Source organism: Malaclemys terrapin, chromosome 3 (genome assembly GCF_027887155.1).
Source record: "Malaclemys terrapin pileata isolate rMalTer1 chromosome 3, rMalTer1.hap1, whole genome shotgun sequence".
Lineage (NCBI taxonomy): Eukaryota > Metazoa > Chordata > Testudines > Emydidae > Malaclemys > Malaclemys terrapin.
Window position 1 is genome coordinate 82,896,191 of NC_071507.1, and position 14,122 is coordinate 82,910,312.

Below are 14,122 nucleotides of genomic sequence, written 5' to 3' on the forward strand. Positions count from 1 at the left end.
ACTGGAATAAATTGCCTAGGGAGGTTGTGGAATCTCCATCATTGGAGATTTTTAATAGCATGTTAGACAAACACCTGTCAAGGATGGTCTAGATAATATTTAGTCCTGCCTTGAGTGCAGGAGACTGGACTAGAAGACCTCTCGAGGTCCCTTCCAGTCCTATGATTCTATGCTGATATTTCAAATGCCAACAATATTTGGGTCATGAATGTGATGGCTACATTGTACTTAACTATTTATAGCTGGATCAATGCCTCTGCCACCACCAGCTTGGAGGGCATGCCAACAATAAGAAGGTTCAGGGCAAAGCATACGGTCAGATCCTTGGCCACCACAGCCTCTAGTTGCAGGTGATATAACTTAGAGCAGCTCTGTAGCTCAGCTCCTGCCCAGTCCAGTAACAGGGGACCAGAAAGGTGGCAGTGGCACAGAGCCACCTTCCAATCCTCCATCCCAAGCTGTACTGTGTGTAAACTTGACACACTGGGGAGTGAGCCCACCCAATTTTATCAGCCCTCACTCTCTCCCTGCTCGCATCCTTCCAAAATTCAGAATACCATCCTGGGGCAGCCTTTCGTGTCTTAAACCAAAACTCTGGAGTAATCAAAGAAGCTACAAAGCATGATTCGTTCCTGCCTTGCACATTTTGCTATTATTCTGAGTTGTTAGCATTGTATACTGACTTGGAAAGTAAGTGACAATAATAATAAATTCACCCTGTGTTTGCACTGAGGCCAGTTTAGTGAGTGCTTGCAACAATATTCATACAACACAGAATGGTAAACAGTCTGTATTTTATGAGCCTCCCTATGGAGTCTCAGTGCCTTGATTTAAGAAGTTCCCAATAAATGGATGGGGCACAACCAACTGGGGAAATGTTGGAATTGCCCCAAGAACTGAATGTGGAAAGCACTGGTGCCATTTTTTTTAAACCAAAAGAGGGACTGGTTACACTATGGAGTTTACAATAAAGCTATTTTATTTGTTGCCTCAGAGCATATGGAACTAGCTTAGCATTCTGCATGTTTGGGGTTACAATTTCCTGTCCTCCTTCCCCCCACACCCCCACAACCTGATTTTCCATTGGACTGGGTACAAATGGAAGAGAAGAATCAGGTCCTCTGCCTTCTGGTTCCGATTGCGTGATTTCATCAATCCATTGTTCTTTCATTAAACAAAATGCAGATAAGAAACTTGTCTAAATTCTATTTAAAAGAGGATCTCTTTCTGCTTCGCTTTTACCTGTCTTTAACTCTTGGAGTGCCATTGGAATCCTAACAAGTGAAAGCTCACAGACAATGTAAGAAAATGGGGCTTTGATCACGTTGCTGGCTGTGGATTACATATCAGTGTCAGACTGATTCACTAGCAGTTACTGTGAGATTTAGTCCCCCTTCACAAATGACAATCCAAGAAATGTGAGCTGTGGCAAGAAAGACAACTGCTTTTACCATTGACTGATTAATCAGGAGGAATGACACCTGGCAACCAGTCACAATGTAAGCTCCTAGGATCAAAGCTGCTCCCACAGTTTAAAAAGCCTGTTTCTCACCAACATACAGTACATAAGACAGGGTATTTCAGCTCTGCATGGTGTTACACAGCACATGGGAAACTCCTATCACCTGCATGGTGATACAGCTACAGCTGTTTGGTGCCCTATTTGTATTAGTTTGCAAAGGTGGCCAAAATAGAGATGAAAGATGCTAGAAGCTATAACAGCCCAACCAAGTCTAATAATTTCATTTCATGCCACTTCATGGTTTGCTTCTCAGGCATATTCCTCCCAAAAATAGATTATTCTGATGCTCAAGATTTCGACCGAAGTATTAACCAGTCATGTAATGAAATATCATAGAATAACAGAACTGGAAGGGACCTCGAGAGGTTATCTAGTCCAGTCCCCTGCACTCAAGGCAGGACTAAGTTTATCTAGATCATTCCTGACAGGTGTTTGTCTAACCTGCTTTTAAAAATCCCCAGTGATGTAGATTCCACCATCTTCCTAGGCAATTTATTCCAGTGCTTAACTATGCTGACAATTAGGAAGTTTTTCATAATGTCCAACCTGAACTGCCCTTGCTGCAATTTAAGCCCATTGCTTCTTCTCCTATCCTCAGAGTTAAGAACAATTTTTCTCCCTCCTCCTTGTAACAACTTTTTCTGTTTTTGAAAACATGTCCCCTCTCAGTCTTCTCTTCTCCAGACTAAAACCCATTTTTTTTTTCAATCTTTCCTCATAGGTCATGTTTTCTAGACCTTTAATCATTTTTGTTGCTGTTCTCTGGATTTTTTCCAATTGTTCCACATCTTTCCTGAAATGTGGAACCCAGAATTGGACACAGTACTCCAGTGGAGGCCTAATCAGCGCAAGTAGAGTGGAAGAATTACTTCTCATGTCTTGCTTACAACACTCCTGCAAATACATCCCAAATGATGTTTGCTTTTTTTGCAACAGCGTTACACTGTTGACTCATATTTAGCTTGTGATCCATATGTTGTGGTACAGTAAGACAGGCCTTTAACTGAACCCAAACTGAATCTTTATTAAGCAACAGAGAGTCCTGTGGCACCTTTAAGACTAACAGATGTATTGGAGCATAAGCTTTTGTGGGCTACCCCTCTGATACTTGAATCTTTATTAAGGCTCATAAAAATTTGATTGCTTTTTTTCCCCCTCTCTTATGGGAAGCACCTAGAATTGAATAGATGACTATCACTTTTCTATATTTTTGTTTGTATTATCCTATTGAATTTAATAGAAAACTATTCTCGGGCTATATAATTCTATAGGATAGTTCACAAAACCTCTAGAAAATATATAATCAAATTTGATAGGGTTTTGGATTAATTTCAGTAGAACCTCATTACATTTCTACAGAATTCTGTTGGTTTCATCCTTTTATTCTATAGGGCTGTTCTGTACATGTTTCTTTTCATTTCTGTGTTCCACTCCACTTTTTTGTTTCAGCTGGGACATGGAGGAGGATGTTCAAAGGCTCTTTTAAAAAAAAAATCAGCATTTATAGCAGTTTCATGTGTCTAAGATCACCTCATTGGTTCCCCAAGGTCAATATGGGAGGCACCTTTAGTACCTGTGTGATAACTGGCACATATTGACATTTTAATGGTTTCTAACACTGCGTATTCTCAGTAGATTTTCAGCACCGTTTTGTGATCAAAGAACCTTTTGGTGCTTTTCTGAATTGAATTCACAAACCCCTTTTTTAGATTCTTTCAACTATAGTCTAGATGTTTAAAAATCACCTACAACTGGTAAAATCCTTTCATCGTGTTAGAAGTTCTCAACAGTTATAGGCTTCAATGTTGCAAACAGTTACATGTGTGAATAGTCCCATAGACTTCAATGGGATTACTTATGTGAGTAAATGCCAGCATGTGCATGTATTTGCAGGATCAAGGCCATAGGTTGCAATGACAAGGCATAACAAGGTTAATATTAAAGTTCTTGTCTTAACTCATAAATCCCATTTTTTGTTAGTTTATATCTCATCCATCTCACTTTGTTTTTAAGGGGACATGGTAAGGTTAAAGGTCATAGTTTTAAAAAAAACAGTCTGCAGAAGAGAAGAGTGAGGGGGGATTAGATAGCAGCCTTCAACTACCTGAAAGGGGGTTCCAAAGAGGTTGGAGCTAGGCTGTTCTCAGTGGTGGCAGATGACAGAACAAGGAGCAATGGTCTCAAGTGGCAGTGGGGGAGGTCTAGGTTGGATATTAGGAAACACTATTTCCCTAGGAGGGTGGTGAAGCACTGGAATGGGTTACCTAGGTAGGTGGTGGAATCTCCATCCCTAAAGGTTTTTAAGGCCTGGCTTGACAAAGCCCTGGCTGGGATGATTTAGTTGGTGTTGGTCCTGCTTTGAGCTTTGACTAGATGACCTCCTGAGGTCTCTTACAACCCTAATATTCTATTACTAATAAGCTCATAGATTACAATTAATTTTTAAAATCTAGTATGCTTTTCATCTTTTACTGTGTGCTCTATGTTTAATTTTTACATTTCACTCAGCTCAGAGAAACTAGATGAGGGCTCTTTCTGGGGAATTATACTTTCAGATTCTCACGCATTAGTTCAAACCTGCAGCATCTGAATTTACAGCACTTCAGGGGAAAGCTTAAATTTTAAACAAACAAGTGTGCCTTTTTATATAAGGCTTTGAAAAAAAAACACTCTTCTACCTCCCCTGTCCATACTTGAACACATTCATTCTGCCTCCCTAAAATTTTAGATTTAATACTACATATGGTAGCTCAACTTATTAGAAATACCCATGTTACACATGCTCCCAGTGACCATATATACCCAATTATATCACAAAATGTCTAACAAATGCATTTATCTGATTTTCATCAAACTAGTCATTTTAAAAGCATCACAAACTTTGCAATGTCCTGAAGTTCTGCTAGCCACGAGAACAACACACAACCATTCTGACTCTTCATTATAGGACAGGATGAAACAGTAAGACATTTTTTCCTCTTCAGTGCTTAATTTATCTTTACAGTATCTGATGAAAGTTTATTGAATTGTCCAGTGGCCCATCAGATAAAGTGTTTGCTCCAGGAAGGTGCAATGCAATTTCATGCCCATGTGAGTGCGTCTCCTCTGAGTGAAAAAGGCACTTTTTTTGAACAACGGGAATAGAAGCTGCTTTGATGGCAAGGGTAGAATTCAGCTATCTGATGGATGACCTCTTCAATCAGCCAGGGAAAGAGTGAAAGAGAAATCTTTGAGTGGTGCACACTAATGTAGTACCTGGCAACCAGCCTGATCCCTGATTAATCTGATACCCCGCTCTGCATTTCCTTCCTCCTCCTCTCCCCCCGCCCTTATTATTAGTGCTCTGTGCCTACACTTTCCCCTCTGCCATCTGCACTTTTTCCCTATTGGCTTAGGTTTATGGTAAATACAAATGCAGTACATCATATATAATCTAAATCTGTAAAGCAAAATAGGTGTTAAAATACTGTAGTATGAAAGGTCTGATTTTAACCCTGAAAGGCAATAAAACTCTCATCTTCTTTTGTCAATCTCTCACCAAATGTCCCAGCTGAGCCTATGGAAAAGTAGCTGAACTGAGACCCAATGAAAGAGAATATTAAATACAAGAAGCTGGGGACAACAGTGTGGCAGAGGGATGGAATGACAGGTTTATATTGGAAAGGGGACATTGCCAGGTTAAAAGTCATAAATTAAAAAGCACTACTCTGTTACATGCTTAACTTTAAGTAAGTGTTTACAGGGTCAAGGCCTTTTTTCACTGTTTATGATATTTGTTTTCTTTTATGTGAACTTCACACAATGTAGAAAATGTAATAGTGTGGTCAGTTTCCCATTTGCTTACTGTCTTTTGTTAGTCCCTCTCTTTTCAGGTATTAGCACAATTCTTTTTAATGGTCGGGTTAAAAGAACTTTAGGGGAATGTTTATTTGTTTAAAAAAACCTGTTTCCACTTGGTTTATTTATTTTTTAAACCAGACGCATTTCCACTGGTCTTAAGTTTTGTCCTAGCAGGTTTTTTCATGTTCAGCCTCACTGAGTTCTTTTGCGCTTCTTTGCAGCAGGCTTGTTATTGCCAGGAAACTCTGTGACGTTGTGCAGTCTATATGGTTTTATAAAAACATAATAAGAAGTGAATATAATGTAACTGGAATATGCTTCATGCAAAAGGTCTCTGGTAAGGTATCATTACAAAGCTTATAATCTACTGAGTGTAATCATCCTATTTGTATAAATGTACCACTCTTGTATCTAAAACTAGAAATATAAAATATAACTCTGAGGGCCTATTGTAATTATGCAAAGTGTGGGCCATTAATAGTGGTTTGGAATCTTGATGACTCCCATTAACCAGGACCATTGTCTGCAGATGGCTGTGTTTACCTGTTAGTCTTCCTGTATATGTGTGTGCTGGCAAGTGGGTAATGAAGTCTTGCAGTGACATGTGATCATGTCACCTGACCTGGAATCCATCTTTAACCTGGTGCTTTTCCAGTGGGGGCGGGAGGGTGGAAACCCAGAGGGACAAAGGGTTCCCGCCTTATGCAAAAGATATATAAAGGGGTGGAAGAGAACAAGGGGAGGGAGGAGCCATCATGAAGAATCCCCTAGCTATCACCTGAGCTGGAACAAGAGCTGTACCGGGGAAATAATTGTGCCCAGGCCTGGAAGGTGTCCAGTCTGAGAAAAAGCTTATTGAAGCATCTCTGAGGGTGAAATTATCTGTATTCAGTTTGATTAGACATAGATTTGCGCATTTTATTTTATTTTGCTTGGTGACTTACTTTGTTCTGTCTGTTGCTACTTGGGACCATTTAAATCCTATTTTTTGTATTTAATAAAAACACTTTCTACTTATTAATTATCTCAGAGTATGTATTAATACCTGGGGGAGCAAACAACTGTGCATCTCGCTCTATCAGTGTTATAGAGGGCGAACAATTTATGAGTTTACCCTGTATAAGCTTTATACAGGGTAAAACGGATTTATTTGGGTTTAGACCCTATTGGGAGTTGGGCATCTGAGTGCTAAAGACAAACACACTTCTGTGAGCTGTTTTCAGTTAAACTTGCAGCTTTGGGGCAAGTTATTCAGACCCTGGGTCTGTGTTGAAGCAGACGGGAGTGTCTGGCTCAGCAAGACAGGGTGCTGGAGTCCTGAGCTGGCAGGGAAAACAGAAGCAGGGGTAGTCTTGGTACATCAGGTGGCAGCTCCCAAGTGGGTTTCTGTGATCCAACCCGTCACAAGCTCTTGTCTTTAATTTTGTTAATTTCCCATTCCAGCCACTAGCGTAGTCAAGGGTAAATGAGAAATGGATAAACTCCCTTTATCTGCATTTGAGGAACATGGAGTTTAGGGTAGGTTAGTTTACCTACTTTGTTTTACCACTGATTGCACCATCTTTGTTTTATTTCAACAATGCTACCTCTTTTCTGGAATGCTTTCACTGACAACTGATCATTCCTTGGCTTCAAAATGATGGGGACAGGCAATCGTTGGGGGTAACGTGCACTTACCCCATCCCTTCATGTTGTCTGACAGATTTAATGAGACCATTATTTATTGTGGTGACCAAAGTATTCTAGGTGCATTAGATGTGAAACATTTAAGCACTCATTCACACACTCTTGTATTCATATCACAAACAAGTACAGCATCAAATTGCTATGCCAACAACTGCCAGCTCCTGTGTATTCTGTGTTATTCTCCACTAACAACTCTACAGATTTTCAAAGAGTGTTTTTCTTTCTTGCCTACTGTCCTTGGTATTAGTCCTTTGTCTTGGATTTCTATTTTCTTTCTTATAGTCGTTCCTCCGATTTGCATTTTGAATGGAAAGGTTTGATGGGAAGATCAGATGCACCATTTTTCACAAGTCCTTACTACTCATCTAATACCATGCCTCAGGAAAGAGCTCCTGAGTTAAAAGAACATTGATTTTACACACACATACACCAACTCCAATCAATAGAAAGAAAATCATGGGATAAAGAAATCTGCCTGCTGTTCAGCTCTTATTGATCATGCGCAGTGCTCACTTCATTGAAGACTCCCCACAGACCAATGGAGGAAAAGGATCCCCATCTCTCAAACCGTCAGTTCTGCCAATTCTCTTCCCTTCTTTTCCAGAGAGGCAATAGGACCAACATTGATATGAAAGACACATTTTGTACCAAAACTACGAGCCCTGGAGGAGGTGCAGGGGTCGGGGAGAAGAGAGATTTGCATGAAATGTTTGGCTACAGGAAAAAATATAATATGAAAGGAAACAATATGAATAAAATGTAACTGCTACCCTATGAAGCAGAAGTCACATGAAGCATTACCAGAAAGATCCAGGAAAGATTAGGTTTGATTAATCCAACCTGAAGCCATGTAGAAACTTCAGTTTCTGACTGGAAAGAGCAATAAAGAAGGTCCTTGGAAATGGACTGTACGCATGAGCTGAGGCAAAGAAAGCTGCCCTGGCCCCAAAGTTAAAACAAAACAGAAATGTCACCAACAAGTGGATCAAGGCAAAATGATTTTTAACGAGAAACAAAGAGAGAGAGCGAGACCAGGAGCAGGGCTGTTTCTAAGCAGACTACGTGTTTACAGGTTCTGTGGGAACATCAGAAGTGCTGATCACACAGTTTCAGGGCCAATCTTGGTAATTCAATTTGACAGTTTAAGGATTGTAGCTTGCAGGGGATGAGAAATAGGAGATTGCCAGTGACCGTAGGTTCCTCCTACGTAGGCTAAGCGTCTGCACAGTGCAGGCGTGGTCCAGTCTAGTGCATGAACAGACATCAAAACAACTTGATACACTGTCAATAAATCAGTGCTCCAAGAGCACACAAGATTGCACTGCATTACATTCTTAGGGAGTAATCTGTTTCTTAAACATTGTTCTCCACGCATCTTATGTAACGGTCAAAAAATAACTTTTGACCAAGCCATGAAAAGGTCAATGCTTGCATCAGGCTGTACACATTGCCCTGGTTTTAAATGAGCCTTCTATAGTCTTCCTGCAGGAGCCAAACCTCAATCAGTGGCCTAAATAACTTCCTTTGGAATCCAATATTCACCCTGCATGCATCTGCTCAATGTGGCTCAGAACGCTTTACCATGTATTCGGCTCAGCTAAGAGGAGTGAATTCCAAGCTTCTATTAATAACATACTAAAATGATATTTCCTCTCTCTAGTGGTTTCAAGGCAATTGTTCCATTGAAGCTTGTCCGATGAAAATAGCTGTGGGGACTGCCAGAGAAACATTTCTGATGTTGGTTTTGGTTTCTTACATGGACAATGTCAACTGGCTCTTTCATCATCATACTGCAAGAAAGTGGGGCTTACTCTGTGCTGACTTTTTCCTGGCTTCCACCCTGTAGTTTCTCAGCATGAATTAAGAGGAACGTAGGGGAAGGGAAGAATGGAGATGCCCACATGCTGACCATGACATTGCAGTCAGAGTCAGCAGCTGGACACCTAGTCTAACGCTTTGTCAGCTCTTAATCCAGAGCGCCAGATCCTTAGCTGGTGTATATCAGTCTATTTCCACTGCCATTGCAATATACATCTGCTAAGCTTCTGGCCCCATAAGCCTATCCAGGGACATATGAAAACATCACAACCCCTAATGCCTTACCTAGTTGATGTACCAGGGATGGGACGTCCTGTGTCTACAAGAACACACCAGCAGTAGCCTGTGGAAGGATGACACTGCACAGGCTTGTAAAGGCCACCCTGAGCGCACTCTGGAATGAATACATTGTCTTTTTGGGGTTGTTTAGCTTCCTCCAGTGCTGACTGAAGTTCTTGATCACATGACGATGCTGTCAGAAAGAAACAGATGAAATGTTGATGAGGATATGGAAAGCGCCCTCAGGATTAATGGAGTGATGGATAGATAAACCCCTAGCTATGTGCTATTACATGCAAGGACTTTGTTTGAAAAGACTTGTTGCAATAATACTTTCCATTTCCTGGACCCAAATTTCAGATGTGTTATGCACTCTGCCTTGCCCCCTTTCACCCCTGGCAAGCCCTCTCCCCACCCCAAACCACGACAGCTCTACACTACCCTAGGATTCTCCTTTGCTAGGGGGAATTCTTGAATAGCCAATTACTGCCGCTTTCTTTGCCACCTTTTAGAATGTTTTTCGAGAGGTGTGGAGTGAAGGTGGATAAAATTTTCTTTCTGCAGATCAATGGGAAATGTGCCAGAATCAAATTTTTAAAATTCCATGTACACGAATTCACTTCTTTTGTACTTTTATATTCTGCTCCTTGATTTCAGCTAAGGAATGAAAAGAGACACTTAAAATACATTGCAGATTTTTTTTCTCTCTTGTTGGTGAAAAGTGATGTATTAGCAGCCCTGGAGACCAAAGACCTCTGGTTATCCACATAAGAAGTAGAGGCAGTACACTTCTCCCACACTGCACCAACAAAAGTTCTTCCCCAGAGGGACCACACTTTGGAGGAATATGAGGGTAGCTCTGTCTTCATACCCATTCAGTCCTTGGCCTTTCTGCTGCAACTGTGAACAAGGGTGGGTGTAGTTTGTGGACAGATGCTCAATAGGAAATGCACTAATATCACCAATTTATTTCATATTTGCCATTATAGAGCCATTAGATGAGAATGATTTTTGATCACTACCAAACCGGTCCAGATTCAGACTTGAGAAATCAAAATATCTCATTGACAATAACTTGAGCTATTCAGTCCTCCAGGAGCTTTAAAATAATGCTGTATTTGGGAGCATTATCTCAAAGTTTAAGGGGTTAATAAAGTATTAGTTCTGTGATATTCCTGTCAATCTAGTGAACAAAAACTAAACACAATGAATAGGTCAGAATGCTAATGACATATGTAGTAAATGTACTACAATCATAGGAATTCCTGATGAAATAGATTGAAATTCTAACAATCCTAACCTAGCTAATTACATCCAGTGCAATATCCAGTCACTATTCTAGGTGGCCACAGAAATCTAATACACAGTAAATTATTTTTCCTTTTTCAACTGAATTAGAAGACTGAAGGACACAACTCTTGAATCTACGGTTAACCTGCGACTGCTGTAATTAAATCCTTGACTGGATTTTCGAACCACTGACAGTGGGTTATGGCTTCAACCTAATCTCATCTAGCATCATCCATTGTGTGAATGAAATGCTTTATCAACTGGAGGCACAGTCTAGAGAAAGTTGACACCTATGGTTCAAAATGCTGTTCTTCTAGCTCCATCACTGGCCTCCCGCTACTCAGAGCCACCATCAAGATATGCTTTGGCATAGTGAAAAAGAAGCCAGCAAATTCTGTTCGTATCTCACCTTGATATCCTAGATAGCAGGCAAGTCTAGCTTTGAGATGGCCATGTTCCAAAAACACTATGAATCATTTCCAGGAAGTGTGAAAGCTAAAGCTGACAACTTGATTGCACCGTACTGATGTTTATTTTAGTGCTGTGATCAAGAGCCCTTTAGGCGTGTATGGCATGTCAACAGGAGAGCACGAGGCTCCTGATACTCTGATTAGTTTTGCATGCCCTTTACTAGGTCTAAGCATTAACATAAAATGATATTAACAAGTTTTAAAAGTATTGAAACTCTAACACCACACCATAATTAGAGGATCTATACAGTGTGGATGGAGAGTCTGTTTAAAAACTTTGCAGTAGGTATTTATTTTCACTTTTATAATACTTATTAAAATAGATTCTGTTTCACTGACTTGAAATCCACTACCAGCATGTGCATTGGTGAAATCAGAATAGGTCTTTTCCTCCATGAACCTTAATCATGAGGATTATTGCATTAAAAGATGATGCACCCCTGAAAAACACATTGCTTAGCTTAGGAGTTCACTTTGTTTTCTTTCTACATTTTAAACTCTTCATAAGACAAAGAGAATCAAATAGGATGATGATACTGCAATAAAGGAAGAGCTGACAATCCCCTGATATATATTTGGACAAATTCTGCTCTCCTTTACACCAATGTAATCTTGGAGTCATTCCAGTGGTTACAATGATTTCCCTCTGGCTTTATACCAGTGTAACTAAAAGCAGAATTTGGCATCTTCCTGGTTAGAACAGAGGATGGAGTGACAAATTTCAGTATTGCCAACTCTGTTTAGAGCACAGCTAGAATACTTGAGCCAGATACTCAGGTGAGCCAGCTTGGTGAAATGGAGTAGTAGGCTGAGAGCATAGGTGGCTTTCCATCACCAATCCCAGAGGTAGATGTGTGCTAGTTCAGCTGAAAGAACAAATTAGAGCAACTTCAGGGTTGCTCTAATTTCCATGGGCTGGAATAGCACTAAGTGGTCCATACCACCAACCCAGAACCACAGGAGTGCAGTGCATTCAGGCATATCCCGTCTCATCCCTGGCATGCTCATGAGACATCCCCTACATTGTGAAGTCCAGGAGCAGGTCATGCAGAAGTAGGAACATTGTCTTTATACTTCCTGGGATTCCCCTATGCAAGGGGAATTCCAGCTGTCTGTTCAAGACAGTGCTCTATCTGCTTTGCACTGAGAGGAGGTAGGGTCCGGCCCCTTTGGTCTAGTTTTGGATGTCCAAAATACAGAAAAGCAGTGATAAACTGGAGAAATTCCAAAGAAGGGTTACAAAAGTGGTGTGAAGTGTTAGAAGCAACATTGCATAAGGGGGCAGACTGAGAACTGTGGATCTTTTCCTGGAGGAGAGAAAGGAACACCACAATTTAAAATTGTCTCACATATAGTAACAAAAGGAATAGGAGGAGTGACGCTGGATTTCAAACAGGGAAAGAAGAGAAAAGGCATTAACCTACAAACAGGAAAAACAGAATTCATGGCAGATTTTAAGAATTCTCATCTAACAAGGAGATGATTGGCAATATAATAATATGCCCTTGAAAGGCAGCATCACCATATGTATAGATGTCCCCGGAGATACTTTCTATCCCTAAAACATATTAATCTCGTACAGAACATGAAGATGAGAAGTTGTAGGAAGAGAATGAATTAATAGTCGTAAGATTATAAGAACTGCCATACTGGGTCAGACCATGGTCCATCTTGCCCAGTAATCCTGACTTTGAAAGTGGGATGTTTGAACAGAACAGGGCAGTTATGGTAATCCACCCATCTTCCACTCCTAGCTTCTGGTAGTCAGAGGTTTAGGGTCGCCTTGAACATGTGGTGTGTCCCTGACCATCTTGGCTAGCAGCCATTGATAGACCTATCCTCCCTGAATTTATCCAGTTCTTTTTTGAACGCAGTTATATTTTGGCGATCACAACATCCCATCGCAATGAGTTCCACAGATTAGCTGTGTGTTGTGTGAAAAAGTACTCTCTCGTTTGTACTAAACCAGCTGCCCATTAATTTCATCAGGTGATCCCTGGTTTTTATATTGTGTAAAAGAGTAAACAACACTTATCCACTCACTTTTTCCATCTTTTACCATTTATGATTTTATGGACCTCTATCATATGCCCCCTTAGTCATCTCTTTTCTAAGCTGAATGATTGTAATCTTTTTAGTCTTTCCTTGTATGGAAGCCATTTTCCATACCCTTGATCATCTTTGTTGTCCTTCTCTGAACCTTTTCCAATTCTTGTATATCCTGTCCTCCTGCCATGTAGTGCTGCAAAAGTGAAAGCGATAGCACCACAAAATTTTCACCCATTATCCTTCTCCCCAAGACCATAGTTTTACTCCTCAGTTTAATTTCCTCTTTGAAGCAACTGTTCATGTATACCACTCCAGTCTCATGACTGGTTAAGGGCTTCTGTCATATTATTAACATTATTTCCGAAAATTCTTGTCATAGTATCAGAGGAATATGGTCAACAAATGTTAGTTTGCTAGCAGGATCAGTGATAAATGCCAGTAGTTTACAAAGCTCTGACAGTTTGTCCAAACAATCTGACAGCTACTGGGATTAAGGACTGCAACAGATGGATGCCAGAAAATCATAAAAAGAACATCACCAAAAAAATCTATACGACAGCAAAAGTAATATAAATACTTGCATCATTATTGGAGCTAGTCAAAGATGCTTCGACAGAACTGTATTCCTCTGGAATATGTAGTTGTGTTGAGACTGAAAGCGTTAACAAAAGTAGGTTGATTTTGCCAGAATTTTGTTTTGGAAGGAAAATCAGGGGAGGAAGAAGGAAATAAATCAGATAATGTCAAATGGATCAGTTCTTGTTGCCAGTTATTAATTTCAACCACCTAAAAGCAGTATGCAGTCAAATTAATGCAATCAGCATGCACATGCAAACATCTCCATAGCCTGATCCTGCAAAGCCTTTTTTCATGTGAGTTAGTCACTATGAAGTCAATGAGGATATTTCATGTAAGCAAGGATTACTCACATGAGTAAATGTTTGCATGCTCAGATATTAAAATGGGAAAAGAGCAGTGCATCATTTGAGTGCATCAATCCTGGAGAAAGGCTTATCTGTCCATCAGTCTTTAGTAGTTCTGAAGTCCCTATTACCGCATTATCTAGATGTTTACATAACACAACATATTAGCTTTGTAACACTGGATATTTCAATCCTTCCCTTCCTAAGTTTTCATTGGCGATGAACCATACCCCACCAGAGTTTTC

General features: G+C 40.3%; 1 protein-coding gene across 2 annotated transcripts in view; it reads right to left on the reverse strand.

Moving 5' to 3' along the window:
* SMOC2 (SPARC related modular calcium binding 2) overlaps positions 1–14,122 on the reverse strand; it is a 176,151-nt gene that overhangs the window by 42,854 nt on the left and 119,175 nt on the right. For both annotated transcript variants that reach the window (XM_054023593.1, XM_054023594.1), the window contains exon 8: positions 9,152–9,338. In XM_054023593.1, coding sequence (XP_053879568.1) covers positions 9,152–9,338 — 187 coding nt within the window. The remainder of the gene's footprint in view (positions 1–9,151; positions 9,339–14,122) is intronic.